Below are 14,773 nucleotides of genomic sequence, written 5' to 3'. Positions count from 1 at the left end.
ACAGCCAAATTTGAAAGGAAATTACAATACCTATAATTTAATAGTTAGTTATTATTTCGAATTTTTGTATTTTCGGATTTTCCTTTCTTATTTTCGGAATTTTAGAATTTTAGTAAAAAAATAAAAACAAATGAAACAAAAATGAATGCCACGTGCACCCACGACAGGACTTTCCAGCAGACTAGGTCTGGTGGAATCAGTCCGATCGTGGGTGGGCTAATCCGATCGTTTTTCGTTATAAAAATCAGACGGACCTAGAAATAGAACATGTTTCAAATCATCTGTCCGACAGACTCAATTCCTATTGGGAAAACTGACCATATACGGCGCAAGTGAAGCTATTGACTACTGGCTATTGAACTTCCTTTTCTAGTCCCGTCGTACGTCATCACGTACAAAAACAAACTGACTTAATCTGTTCATGTGGGGCCAAGTCCGTTCGTTCGGAAGGTCCGTCTGAACTCCGCTGAAAAGTCGGTCGGGAAGACCGTCGGACCTAGTCTGCCGGAAAGTCCGGTCGTGTGTACGGGGCATAATAAATTTTTCGGCAGTGCACGTGTCTAACTTAGACTGGACTGAGCCATCTATTGAACACAACCTATTATTACATAAATAATATATTGCAGTGATCACTTACCTGTGTATACCGATACAGACTAAGGAGCTGGGCCAGCGCATGATTTGTAGGTAAAGAACTGTCACCAATAAAAGCGGCCACTTCTCCATCCCCCTTACAATAATAGTTAGGCGCTTCCTTTTCTCCAGACAATATCTTTATGGCATATCCCAAAGTCTTCATTGGATCATTACAAGTACTGAATATACGATAGCCCAGGGTCACATTGGGCAGAAGATCGGGGTTATTGTTAATCTCCTTGATTGTAAACATCATCACTATCATGCTTCTGTACTCTTCAAGGTCAACACTGAAGGATATTGAGAGGATTTAATACTACATAAAAAATGGTTACTTCTAAGATTACCACAGCCTGAAAAATGAAAACACTTTCATAAAAAAATAATTATTTAAATCTAAAAGGCAAATTCAGATTAAAGTAGAACTCTAAGCAAAACTTTTTCTTTCACTTTGGATAGAGCAATGGAGGGTTATAACCCCGGTCAGATTTTTTTTTTTCAGCATTTGTGTGCCATTGAGGAGCTTTCCCTACATTCCCTGCTCCACAGCCAAACAGGAAGTGAGAGGAAATCCCGGACAATAAAGGGAATTCCCCAGGTCACCATTGGAAGTCTATCCTTCCATTACTATCTGGGGACAAAATGTGGGATTTTCTTTTACTTTTAATGCTAATGGTAAAAATGACAAATAGAGGCAGGTATCTCTGTGGTTGGCATTTGAACCAGCGATGCTTTTGTATATTTATAGATTATCATTTCCAATTGATCTCACCTGTGACTAACGATACAACGTCCAGCCATTCTAATGCTGCATACACAAGTAGCAGACTATCTGGCAGACTTAGTCTGCCGGACTTTCCGAACTAGCTACTTGTCCACACACAGCACTTTTTCAGTGGACTAATATGGCTTACTAAGTCCGCCTGACTATCTGCCGTACTTTTGAAATGAACGGAATCTCGCCCACACACACGGAGGAAAGTCCGCTCATTTTGAGTGCATCTCCAGGTAGCCGGGGCCGGCGATGCCTCCTTCGCCTGGTATGGACTTAAAGGGGAATCCTTATGCAGAGAAATCGGCATGGGGGTCCCCCCTAGGTCCATATCAGACACTTATCCGAGCACCCTACCAGGAAAGGGGGTGGGGACGAACGAGCGCCCCTCCTCCTGAGCCGTACCAGGCATCGTGCCCTCAACATGGGGGGTGCCTTGGGGAAGAGGGGCGCGCGGCCCCCCACCCCAAAGCACCTTGTCCCCTTGTTGATGAGGACAAGGGCCTCTTTCCGACAACCCTGGCCATTGGTTGTCGGGGTCTGCGGGTGGGGGGCTTATCGGAATCCGGGAGCCCCCTTTAATAAGGGGGCCCCCGGATACCGGCCCCCCACCCTATGTGAATGAGTATGGGGTACAATGTACCCCTACCCATTCGCCTGTGAAAAAAAAGTAAAAAAAAAAAACACACAAGGGTTAAAATAGTTTATTGCACAGCTCCGGGGGTCTTCTTCCATCTTCAGAGGGTCTTCTCACCGGACTCCTCTGCTATCTTCTGCTCTTTTGCTAGCTCTTTCACTAGTGGAGGAGCCCGGCTTTCTTCTTTGCCGCCGCCCTCTTCTTCCGACTTCGGGGGTCTTGTTCCCCTCTTCGGTTCTTCTTGCCGGGCCACCGTGCCTTCTTCTAGCTCTATTACAAGCGATGGCCCGATCTTCTGTCGCTGCTGTCTTCTGGCCTTCTGTTCTTCTCTTCTGTTCTTCTCTTCTGGAGATGTTGCCCCGTCACTCGCTCCGGTCACAATGGCAGGGACGCGGTGTGCGGCGACTTATATAGGAACATCCCGGATGATGTCCCCGCCCATTATGATGTCACAATCCCAGAGGATGCTGGGACTGTGACATCATAATGGGCGGGGACATCATCCGGTGATGTCCCTATATAAGTCGCTGCACGCCGCATCCCTGCCATTGTGACCGGAGGCAGCGACGAGGCAACATCTCCAGAAGAGAAGAAGAGAAGAACAGAAGACGGTAATGGCGACAGAAGAACCACTGTTTGTAAAAGAGCTAGAAGAAGGCGCGGTGGCCCGGAAAGGAGAACCGAAGAGGGGGACAAGACCCCCGAATAGGGGGACAAGATTCCCGAAGTCGGAAGAAGAGGGCTGCGGGGAAGAAGAAAGCCAGGTTCCTCCGCTAGGGAAAGAGCTAGCAAAAGAGCAGAAGATAGCGGAGGAGTCAGACGAGAAGACCCCCGAAGACGGAAGAAGACCCCCGTAGCTGTGCAATAAACTATTTTAACCCTTGTGTGTTGTGTTTTTTTTTTTACATTTTTTCACAGATGAATGGGTAGGGGTACATTGTACCCCATACTCATTCACATAGGGTGGGGGGCCGGTATCCGGGGGCGTCCCGTCATATGCAGCGAATGTCACTTTGTTCCTAATAAATCGGATTTTCCAACAACTTTGTCCGACCATGTGTATGCAACACAAGATTCGGCCAAAATCCGTCTGAAAACATCCGATGGATTTTGTGGTCGGAATGTCCGACCGTGTGTACAGGGCATAACAATCAACCAGGATAATTACTCCTGGCAAGCCAATTTGTGATTTGTGGTCAATGATCACAGATCAGAGCAAGGGGCCGATTCCAGTCCCTTACCACGTGATCAGCTGTCAGCCAATGACAGCTGATCACGTGATGCAAACAGAAGATCGGTAATCGTTTTTTTTTTCTCCTCACGCTGACAGCTTGAGGAGAAAAAAAAGCCAATCCCCAGCTTTTGTTTAAGGGACATTGGTCCTGAAGAGCAAGAGGCACAGCCACCTCATCTGTACCCACCAGTGCCGCCTGCCAGTGCCTACAGCGCATATCAGTTCCCAACAGTGTATATTAGTGCCACCAATCAATGCCATATATCAATGCCCATGAGTGTCACCTATCAATGCCCACTAGTGGTGCCAATCAATGCCTCATCAGTGCCACCTAGGAGTGCTGCCTATCAGTTTCACCTACCAGTGCCCATCCCTGTCCATCAGTGCCCATCACTGTCACCTATCAGTGCCCATCAGTGACACCTATTTGTGCCCTTCAGTGCCCCTATCAATGGCCTTCAGTGCTGCCCATCAGTGCCACCTCTCAGTGCCCACCAGTGCCACCTCATCAGTGCCCACCAGCGCCGCCTTATCAGTGCCCATCAGTGCACCCTATCAGCGCCCATCAGTGCAGCCTCATCAACGTATATCAATGAAGGAGAAAAATAACCTGTTTACAACATTCTATAACAAAATATAAAACTTTTGTATTTTTTCAAAATTTTTGGTCTTTTTAAAAATAAATTTAACAAAAAATAAAAACCAAGAGATGATCAAATACCACCAAAAGAAAGCTCTATTTGTGGGGGAAAAAATTATAAAAATTTCATTTGGGTACAATGTTGTATGACCGCTCAATTGTCATTCAAAGTGCAACAGCGCTGAAAGCTGAAAATTGGTCTGGGCATGAGAGGGGTTTAAGTGCCTGGTAAGTAAGTGGTTAACCACTTCAATACCAGGCACTTATGCCGTGTACACACAATCATACTATCCAGCGGACTTAGTCTGGCATATAATCCACCGGACTTTGCAGCGGAGATCCGCCGGACTTTCCACCTGCCCACACATGCCCACACAACCCAGCAGACTATGGCGGGGGTCTGCCGGACTTTTGAAATGAACAGATTTGCCCACACACAGATTAAAGTCCATTCATTTTGAACGTGGCTCCAGGTAGATGGGAGTAGCGAAGGAGGTCTTTGTCGCCGCCTCTATTGGCTAGATTGACACCTCGCTAGCCCCATCACTTGATATGGATTTAAAAGGGAACCCCATATGCCAAAAAAATGGTGTGGGGGTCCCCCCAAAGTCCATACCGGACCCTTACCCGGTCAGGAAAGGGGGTGGGGATGAACGAGCACCCCAAAGCACCTTGTCCCCATGTTGATGAGGACAAGGGCTTCTTCCCGTCAACCCTGGCTGTTGGTTGTCAGGGTCTGCGGGCAGGGGGCTTATCAGAATCCGGGAGCCCCCTTTAATAAGGACCACCCAGATTCCGGCCCCCCACCCTACAATGTACCCCTACCCATTCACCTGGGGAGGGGGGAAGTGTTAATAAAAACACTGCCGGGCCTCCGCTTTCTTCTTCTAGCTCTTTTACTAGCATTCGCCTGGTCTTCTGTCGCTGTCGCTGCCGACGCCTTCTGCTTCTTTTTCTTCTTCCTGGTTCTTCTTCTTCTTGTTCTCTTCTTCTGATGTTGACACAACACTCTCTCTGGCCGTAATGGCAGGGACGCTTTGTGTGGCGACTTATATAGGGATAAGGAGTAGGGTCACGTGGTGACCCTGCCCCTTATGATGTCACAGTCCCGGAGCATGCTGTGCAAGAAGAACCGAAGAGCGGGACAAGGCCCCTGAAGTCTGAAGAAGACCCCCAGATGTCGGCCGCGACGAATGAGAAAGCCGGGCTCCTCCGCTAGTAAAAGAGCTAGCAAAAGAGCAGAAGATAGCGGAGGAGTCCGGCAAGAAGACCCCCGAAGATGGAAGAAGACCACCAGAGCTGTCTAATAAAGTATTTTAAAAACCTGTGTTGTGTTTTTTTAGTAACACTTTTTCCCCAGGTGAATAGGTAGGGGTACATCATACCCTATACTCATTCACATAGGGTGGGAGGCTGAAATCTGGGGGCCCCTTATTAAAGGGGGCTCCCATATTTTGATAAGCCCCCCACCCACAGACCCCGACAACCAATGGCCAGGGTTGTCGGGAAGAGGCCCTTGTCCTCGTCAACATGGGAATGAGGTGCTTTGGGGTGGGGGGGCCACAGGTCCCCCTTCCCCAAAGCACCCCCCATGTTGAGGTCACACGGCCTGGTACGGCTCAGGAGGGGGGAGCTCTCGCTCGTCCCCACCCCCTTTCCTGACCGGCTGGGCTGTGTGCTCGGATAAGGGTCTGCTATGGACTTTGGGGGGCACCCCCACGCCGTTTTTTCAGCGTAGGGGTTCCCCTTTAAATTCATACCAGGTGAGAGGGCTAGCAAGGTGTCAATCTCACCGATGGAGGCGGCGACATTCACTTTCTTCACTAGTTCCGTGTGTGGGCAAGTCCATTCATTTCAAAGTCCGGCGGACTAGCACACAGACGGGCGGATTGTCCGCCGGACTGCCGAATACGGCAGACAATTTTGAGTCAAGACTTCTTTCTAAGTCCGCTGGAACCCTCACACAGGCGGATTGTCCCATGTGTATGCGGCACTAGACGCCTTCCTGCCCAGGCCAATTTTCAGCTTTCAGCACTGTCGCAATTTGAATGACAATTGCATGGTCATGCTACACTCTACCCAAACACTTTTTTTATCATTTTGTCCCCACAGATAGAGCTTTCTTTTGGTGGTATTTGATCATGTGGTATTTGCGATTTTTATTTTTTGCATAACAAATAAAAAAAGATCATAAATTTTGAAAAATAACACGTTTTTGTTTGTTTTAGTAAATTTTTTGTAAATAAGTAAGTTTTTTTCTTCATTGACGGTCACTGATATGGCTGCACTGATGGGCACTGATAAAATGGCACTGATGAGGTGGGCACCAATGAGGTGGCATCAATGAGGTGGCACTGATGAGGTGGCACTGACAGGCCCTGATGATGGGCACTGATAGGCGGCACTGATAGGTGGCACTGGTTTTCGGCACTGATGGGAACTCATAGATGGCACTGATGGGCACTCATAGGCGGCACTGATGGGCAATCGTAGGCAGCGCTGATGGGTACTTATGGGTGGCATTGATGCGTACTTATGGGTGACACTGATAGGTGGTATGGATGGTCACTGATGAGTACTGATAGGTGGGCGCTGATGGGCATGGATGGGCACTGATAGGTGGCATTGATGGGTAGCATTGCTGGGCATCACTGATGTCATGTCACATAATGCTGCCAGTCAGTGCCCATTTGTGGGCACTGATTGGCACAGATTGGGCAGAATTTGCACATGTGGATGGCCATGGGTTACATACCTGGCCATCCACATGTTGCCTCCTTCCCTGGTGGTCCTGTCTGCTTCCCTGGTGGTCGGTGGTCCAGTGTGGGCATCTGAGGGGGGCTGCACTGATAAACAATTAGCACAGACCCCCCTGTCAGGAGAGTGGCCGATCGGCTCGCCTCTACTCGTGATTGGACACAGCTGATCACATGGTAAAGAGCCTCTGTCGGAGGCTCTTTACCAAGATTGGTGTAGCGGTGTGTCAGACTGACACAGCGCATCACCGATCACCGTGATGCCCACCCCCATGTTCAAGCGGCGGCTGTTATGCTGAAGGACATCATATGACGCCCAGTCAGGATAACAGAACCACCGCCGGGCGGGAAGTGGTTAACGACCAAATTCACCATTTAAAACAAAAAAATAATAAATGTACATGAGTTTGTGGTAAAAAAGTGCAGAAATTATTGTTTTATAGGAGCCTGCAGAGCATTTCACCCATGACCAGCAGATTACAGATGCAATGTCAGGCTCTTACACAGTCTTCTAGTTTTGCGCTCATATCCCCGGACGGGTTTTCTGTTACAAAGGTAGAGGAAGAATGAATGAAGTATGAGCATGCTGATCAGTACATTCACAGCCTATTCCGACTACAAGTCATCTGCCGTGGTGACGGTCAGTTTTTTAAAAGAGATGTATGGGGTTTTTTTGTTTTTTCAGATTCATACTTACCTAGGTGGATGCTGCATCTGTCCCCCCGTCTGCCTCTATCACTGAGAATCGAGCGATCGAACACCGCCCGTCACTCCATTCTCACAGCTCCCTGAGCAGAGAACTGAAGACTTTCAGTCAATGGCTCTCTGCTCTGCCCCCTCCTCACTCACTGGAGCACTGGGCTGTGGAGGGGGTGGGAGTGGTTCTGGCTCAGGCTCTCAGTTGCTTGCTGAGAGGCTGAACCGAGTGCTGGTCCAGGGATTTGGGCGGATCCCGAGTCTGGTTGTGATGACACCCGAGCCTGGCCAACAATGGGTCATAGGAGTGCAAGACGAGCTGCACTCCTGTGATCCACACAAGCTTTGGCCTTACTTCTCCTTTAATTCTGCCCTCTGATTCCCCCTGTATTGTATTGTAATTGTACTGTCTGCCCTAATGTTGTAAAGCGCTGTGTAAATTGTCGGTGCCAGGGGCGTTGCTAGGTCTGCAAAAGATCTGGGGCTAGAGCTCATAGCAGTGTAGTAAAGAAAGTCATACGCTTGGGCAGGTATACACATGTATATACAGTAATAGATGTGTGTGTGCATGTACAGTATATATCCCCAGAGAGCCCCCCACTTGCATAAAGGTCCCCAGAGAGCCCCCTTTACATCAGAGAACCCAGAGAGCCTCCCTTACATCAGAGACCCCAGAGAGCTTCCCCCTTACATCAGAGTCCCCAGAAAGCTCCCCTTGCATCAGGGTACCCAGAGAGTCTCCCCACTTACATCAGGGTTCCCAGAGAGCCCCCTTATGTTAGGGCCCCCAGAGAGCCTCTCCCTTAAATCAGGGTACCCAGAAAGCCTCTCCCTTAAAATCAAGGTCCCCAGAGTTTCTCCCCCTTGCATCAGGGTCCGCCTAGGGCCCCCCACTTACACCAGGGTCCCCAGAGAGCCTCCCCTCCCCTCCCCTTAACCTCTGTGGAGTAACAGGGCAATGAAGATAATGCTCTTTATTTGGTTAATGTGTGTAGCACTTATCTACCTGTTTGCCCTTGTACACACGGTAGGAGATTCCGAAAACCAAATCCGTCGAAGTAATTCCGACGGATTAATTCCGGAAGCGGTCCGGAATTGATGTTGCATACACACGGTCGGACTAAGTTGTCGGAAAATCCGATTGTACATAACGTGATGACGTTATTTCGTTATGATGGGACTACGTTCAGGCTAATAGCCAAGAGCTTTGGTCTAGGAATTTGATCTGAGCATGTGTGGCACTTTGTCCGTCGGAGTAGGCTACATATGATCGGAGTATGTCCGATCAGAGCATTTTGTCGGAAAATTTTACCGCCAAGTTGGAAAACTTGGTCCGTCGGATATTCCGACGGAAACAGTCCGATGCAGACCACACAAAGTTGGAATATCCGACAAAACGGTCCGATAGGAAACATTCCTTCGGAATCTCCGTTCGTGTGTACAAGGGCTTTCACTTACGATAAGTTTGGTAGACTTGTGCAATTAGTGGATTTATTTCAGCACTAGAAAAGAGCTTTGAGTTCGACTCGAACATTGTCTGTTCAGCGAACAGTGAACAATTTGGGGTGTTTGCGGCAAATTCGAAAAGCCGGGACACCCTGTACAAGTCTATGGGAGAAATCTAAAGTGCTAATTTTAAAGGCTAATATGCAAGTTACTGTCCTAAAAAGTGTTTGGGGACCCAGGTCCTGCCCCAGGGGACATGGATCAATGCAAATAAAAGTTTTAAAAACGGACGTTTTTTCGGGAGCAGTGATTTTAATAATGGTTAAAGTTAAACAATAAAAGTGTAATATTAAATTTAAATTTCGTACCTGGGGGGTGTCTATAGTATGCCTGTGAAGGGGCGCATGTTTCCCGTGCTTAGAACTGTCCCTGCACAAAGTGTCATTTTGCAAGGAAAAAAAGTCTTTTAAAATCACTTTGAATTGTCAGCTCCCGTAATACAGAGAACACTCAATGAGTGTTCTCTGTATTACGGAGCCGACAATTCATTCATTGATAAAAAAAAAAAAAAAAAAAAAGCGTGGGGTTCCCCTAAATTCAATTACCAGGCTCTTCAGGTCTGGTATGGATATTAAGGGGAACCCCGCATCAAATTAAAAAGAAAATTGTCGTGGGGGTCCCCCTAAATATCCATACCAGACCCTTCAGGTCTGGTATGGATATTAAGGGGAACCCCGCATCAAATTTTAAAAAAAATTACATGGGGTCCCCCTAAAAATCCATACCAGACCCTTTATTCGAGCATGCAACCTGGCAGGCCACAGGAAAAGAGGGGGGGCGAGAGAGCCCCCCTCCTGAACTGTACCAGGCCACATGCCCTCAACATTGGGAGGATGCTTTGGGGGTCTGTGACCCCTCAAAGCACCATGTCCCCATGTTGATGGGGACAAGGGCCTCATCCCCACAACCCTGGCCGGTGGTTGTGGTGGTCTGCGGGCAGGGGCTTATCAGAATCTGGAAGCTCTCTTTAACAAGGGGACCCCCAGATCCCAGCCCCCCCATTTTGAAATGGTGGTAATCCACTCTTGCTTTCCAGCGATGGATGATCATCTCTCCGGGGTCCAGCGATGGCTGATCTGATCCAGCGACGGGTGATTTTCAGTCCAGCGATGTCCATCCATCCATCTTCTGTCTCCACGGAGGAGACACTGCGGGATCCCAGTGCTGACGTTTCTTATATTAGGAGGGCTGGGCCACCCGTCACCTGATCCCACCCCCTCTGATGCTGGTGAGGGAAGTCAGGAGTTCCCTAATGACGTATGGGTGACCCCACCCCCTCTGAGGTAACGGAAACCTGCGTTACATCAGAGGGGGGCGGGATCACCAATACGTCATTGGGGAACCCCTGGCTTCCCTCACCAGCGTCAGAGGGGGTGGGGTCAGGTGATGGGTGGCCCCGCCCTCCTAATATAAGAAACGTTAGCGCTGGGATCCCCGCAGTGTCTCCTCAGTGGAGACAGAAGATGCATGGATGGATTGCACTGGACTGAAAATCACCCATCGCTGGATAGCAAGAGTGAATTAGCACCGCTGGAATCTTTTTATTTATTTATTTTTTTTAATAAAGGAATTTTTCAAAAGTGTGTTTGTCTTATTTAACCATTTTTTACACTTTCTTTGTGAAATGGCAGGAATACCCCCTTACCATTTCAAACAGGGGGGCCGGGATCTGGGGGTCCCCTTGATAAAGGGGGCTTACAGATTCTGATAAGCCCCCCGCCCTCAGACCCCCACAACCACCGGCCAGGGTTGCGGGGATGAGGCCCTTTTCCCCATCAACATGGGGACATGGTGCTTTGAGGGGGTCACAGACCCCCAAAGCATCCTCCCAATGTTGAGGGCACGTGGCCTGATACGCTTTAGGAGGGGGGGCACTCTCTCGTCCCCCCCTCTTTTCCTGCGGCCTGCCAGGTTGCGTGATCGGATGAAGGGTCTGGTATGGATTTTTAGGGGGACCTCCACGTCGATTTTTTTAAAAATTTGACACAGGGTTCCCCTTAATATCCATACCAGACCTGAAGACCCTGCTACTTGAATTTAGGGGAACCCCACGCTTTTTTTTTTTTTTTTATCAAGGAATGGATTGTCAGCGCCGTAATACAGAGAACACTGATTGAGTGTTCTCTGTATTATGAGAGCCAACAATTCAAAGTGATTTTAAAAGACTTTTTTTCCTTGCAAAATTATACTTTGTGCAGGGACAGTTCTAAGTACGGGAAACATGTGCCCCTTCACAAGCATACTATAGACACCCCCCAGGTACGAAATTTAAAGCAATATTACATACATATTACATTTATGGTTTCAATTTAATCATTATTAAAATCACTGCTCCTGAAAAAACTGCCGTTTTTAAAACTTTTATTTGCATTGATCCATGTCCCCTGGGGCAGGACCCGGGTCCCAAAACACTTTTTAGGACAGTAACTTGCATATTAGCCTTTAAAATTAGCACTTTAGATTTTGAACATTCGAGTCCCATAGACTTTAATAGGGTTCTAAAGTTCATACGAAATTTCGGTCTGTTCGCAGGTTCTGGTGCGAACCGAACAGGGGGGTGTTCGGCTCATCCTTATTCAGCACTTTCCACTTTAACCACCTCAATACTGGGCACTTAACCCCCTTCCTGACCAGACCAATTTTCAGCTTTCAGCGCTCTCACAGTTTGAATAGACAATTACTCAGTCATGCAACACTGTACCCGTATGAAACTTGAATCCTTTTTTTTCACACAAATGGAGCTTTCTTTTAGTGATATTTAATCACTAGTGGGTTTTTTTATTTTTTGTGCTATAAAAAAACAGACCGTAAATGTTGTGAAAAAAATGCCCTTTTCTGTCATAAAATTTTGATAATTAGTAATTTTTCTTCATACATTTTTCCCAAAATTTATACTGCTACATATCTTTGGTAAAAAATAACCCAAAATAGTGGATATCATTTAGTTTTTGTGAAAGTTATAGAGTCTACAAACTATGGTGCCAATCACTGAAAATTGATCACATCTGATCAGGCCTTCAGTACATGCATACAACAAATTACACCCCAAAATACATTCTGCTACTCCTCCCGAGTATGGAGATACCACATGTGTGAGACTTTTACACAGCCTGGCCACATACAGAGGACCAACATTGAAGTAGTACCTTCAAGCATTCTACAAGCATAAATGACACATCTCATCTCTCAACCACCTATTACACTTTTGAAGGTCCTGGAGCACCAGGACAATGGAATTGCCCACAAAATTACCCCATTTTGGAAAGCAAACACCCCAACGTACAGAGGTAGCTCTCCAATTAGGCAAAGTAGGTGGTGGCCTAAGGCCTCTCAGTCACAGAGGCCTCGCACGACTCGCCTACTTTGTATGTAATGTATGAGAACTTTGTTTGTTTGTAATGTATGTGAGAGGGAAATGTCCCTGGTCAGCGGGTAAAGCCATGAAGCAGGTTCCAGCTGTGCCAGCTGTCACACGGATCTCATGATCTCTACTGCCTTCTCAGAAAGCCGACACTAGAGCTGGAAGGGGGGCACTGTATTGTGAGCTGCACTATGCTCATTCAGTGCAGGAGAAAAGGCCTGAGCTGAGGTTGTATACACTCTGCTAGTAAGATGAGGTACTAATGTATTTGCCGGATTACTAGTGTCAGCAATGCCATTGCCATACATTGGACATTGCAGACTGACACAGCCAGGACATTTTACAATCAGTGCTTGCAGATTGCTGTTAAATTATCAGTATCCTGTAACTCTGAGGAGATCACAGACCAGCAAAACTTCACTACTTCTCAGGCTCAGAAAACTTTACTGGACATTTACTAAAGCCTATGTGTTTTGCTTGCAAAGGGGGTGAGGGTCTACTAGAATTAAGCCCCAAGCCTGTGATCAGTGACATATGCAGTTATAAATGTAAAAAAAAAACCTCTCTGCAGTGACTCATTATCAATCATTTTGGGTTATCATGTCTGCATGGTCTCTGGCCATCTCCTGTATCATATCTGCAGTCTCTCACCATCTCCTGTATCATGTCTGCAGTCTCTGACCATCTCCTGTATCATGTCCACACAGTCTCTGACCATCTCCTGTATCATGTCTGCAGTCTCTGACCATCTCCTGTATCATGTCTGCAGTCTCTGACCATCTCCTGTATCATGTCTACACAGTCTCTGACCATCTCCTGTATCATGTCTGCACAATATCTGACCATCTCCTGTATCATGTCCGCACAGTCTTTGACCATCTCCTGTATCATGTCTGCACAGTCTCTGACCATCTCCTGTATCATGTCTGCAGTCTCTGACCATCTCCTGTATCATGTCCACACAGTCTCTGACCATCTCCTGTATCATGTCTGCAGTCTCTGACCATCTCCTGTATCATGTCTGCAGTCTCTGACCATCTCCTGTATCATGTCCACACAGTCTCTGACCATCTCCTGTATCATGTCCACACAGTCTCTGACCATCTCCTGTATCATGTCTGCACAATCTCTGACCATCTCCTGTATCATGTCCGCACAGTCTTTGACCATCTCCTGTATCATGTCTGCACAGTCTCTGACCATCTCCTGTATCATGTCTGCAGTCTCTGACCATCTCCTGTATCATGTCCACACAGTCTCTGACCATCTCCTGTATAATGTCTGCACAATCTCTGACTATCTCCTGTATCATGTCCGCACAGTCTCTGACCATCTCATGTATCATGTCTGCACAGTCTCTGACCATCTCCTGTATCATATCTACAGTCTCTGACCATCTCCTGTATCATGTCCATACAGTCTCTGACTATTTCTTGTATCATGTCTGCAGTCTCTGACCATCTCTTGTATCATGTCTGCAGTCGCTGGGGGGTCTACAGAGGAATCAAGAGTCGGAGCTCTGCCAGGACGGGGGTCACGTGAGGAGTCAGATGTGTGCAGAATGTGCAGATGATAATATAGGTTGAAACTAGAGCCACCAAGCTGGAGCCTAGAGAGGATCATCTGACTGAGGCATGCAAGGTGCACCTGAGAGGTCAGTCTGAGAGGGGTCACTGATGTAAGGGGGGGTGAATACAGTAAGGTAAGGGGCCACTGATATAAAAGTTCCCCCCTTACCTTAGTGCATTCACTCTGTGGAAGGTGGTCTGTGGTCACCATAGTCCCCTCCATATCAGAGTTCCTGTTTTAGATGCAAGTTGGAACTCTGCGGACCCTGATGTAAAGGGGAATACTGTGCACTCTGATATAAGGTGTTATCTGGTCATCAGAGCCCCCTTACATCAGAGTTCCCCTTTACATCAGTCTGCAGCATTCCCCTTTACATAAAATTTTCCCTTTCACTTTAAGGGGGAATCCTGAAGACTCTGATGTAAGGGGGAACGCTGTGTTGGGTTATATTACCCTGACCTTCATGTAAATGGAGAAATATGTTATTTGACTTTTGTTATAACCTAAACACATTTGTTTGTACCAGCTACACAAATTGTATCTATATTTGTGTGGGTGTAAAAGAATATATACATACATACCCTATGTTGAATGATATTTGATTAAAGAATAATTGGTTAGAGAACATTTTAGAAACTGTGAATTCATAGTTCATAGGATTTAAGTCTCTTAATATAGGTGATGTATACCATTCATTTTTTATCGTTTTCATTATTTTTCTTATTATGGGCGTGACTAAGGCCTCACAAAACCCAGAGCCGCCTCTGTCAGTGTACAATCTATGAGGAATAATGAGTCTTTTGAATGGCTCATTTTTTTCCAGAAGTTTTTGGAAAATGTGGGGAAGAAAATGAAACCACTTTTTTTTTTACACAAGTTGTCAATTTATAAGATATTTCTAACACATAGCATGTACATAGCAAAAATTACACCCCAAAATACATTCTGCTACTCTTCCCGAGTATG

General features: G+C 46.9%; 1 protein-coding gene across 1 annotated transcript in view; it reads right to left on the bottom strand.

Moving 5' to 3' along the window:
* Positions 1 to 14,773, bottom strand: part of LOC143956752 (vomeronasal type-2 receptor 26-like) — a 181,196-nt gene that overhangs the window by 92,260 nt on the left and 74,163 nt on the right. Inside the window, exon 2 of the mRNA XM_077466939.1 lies at positions 736 to 926. Within this exon, the coding sequence (XP_077323065.1) occupies positions 736 to 926 (191 nt within the window). The remainder of the gene's footprint in view (positions 1 to 735; positions 927 to 14,773) is intronic.

This window comes from Lithobates pipiens, unplaced genomic scaffold, assembly GCF_037356315.1.
Source record: "Lithobates pipiens isolate NorthernLeopardFrog02 unplaced genomic scaffold, aLitPip1_a1.2 Scaffold_41, whole genome shotgun sequence".
Lineage (NCBI taxonomy): Eukaryota > Metazoa > Chordata > Amphibia > Anura > Ranidae > Lithobates > Lithobates pipiens.
The sequence above is the reverse complement of the archived record's forward strand: the minus strand, read 5'-3'. Positions and strand labels throughout refer to the sequence as shown.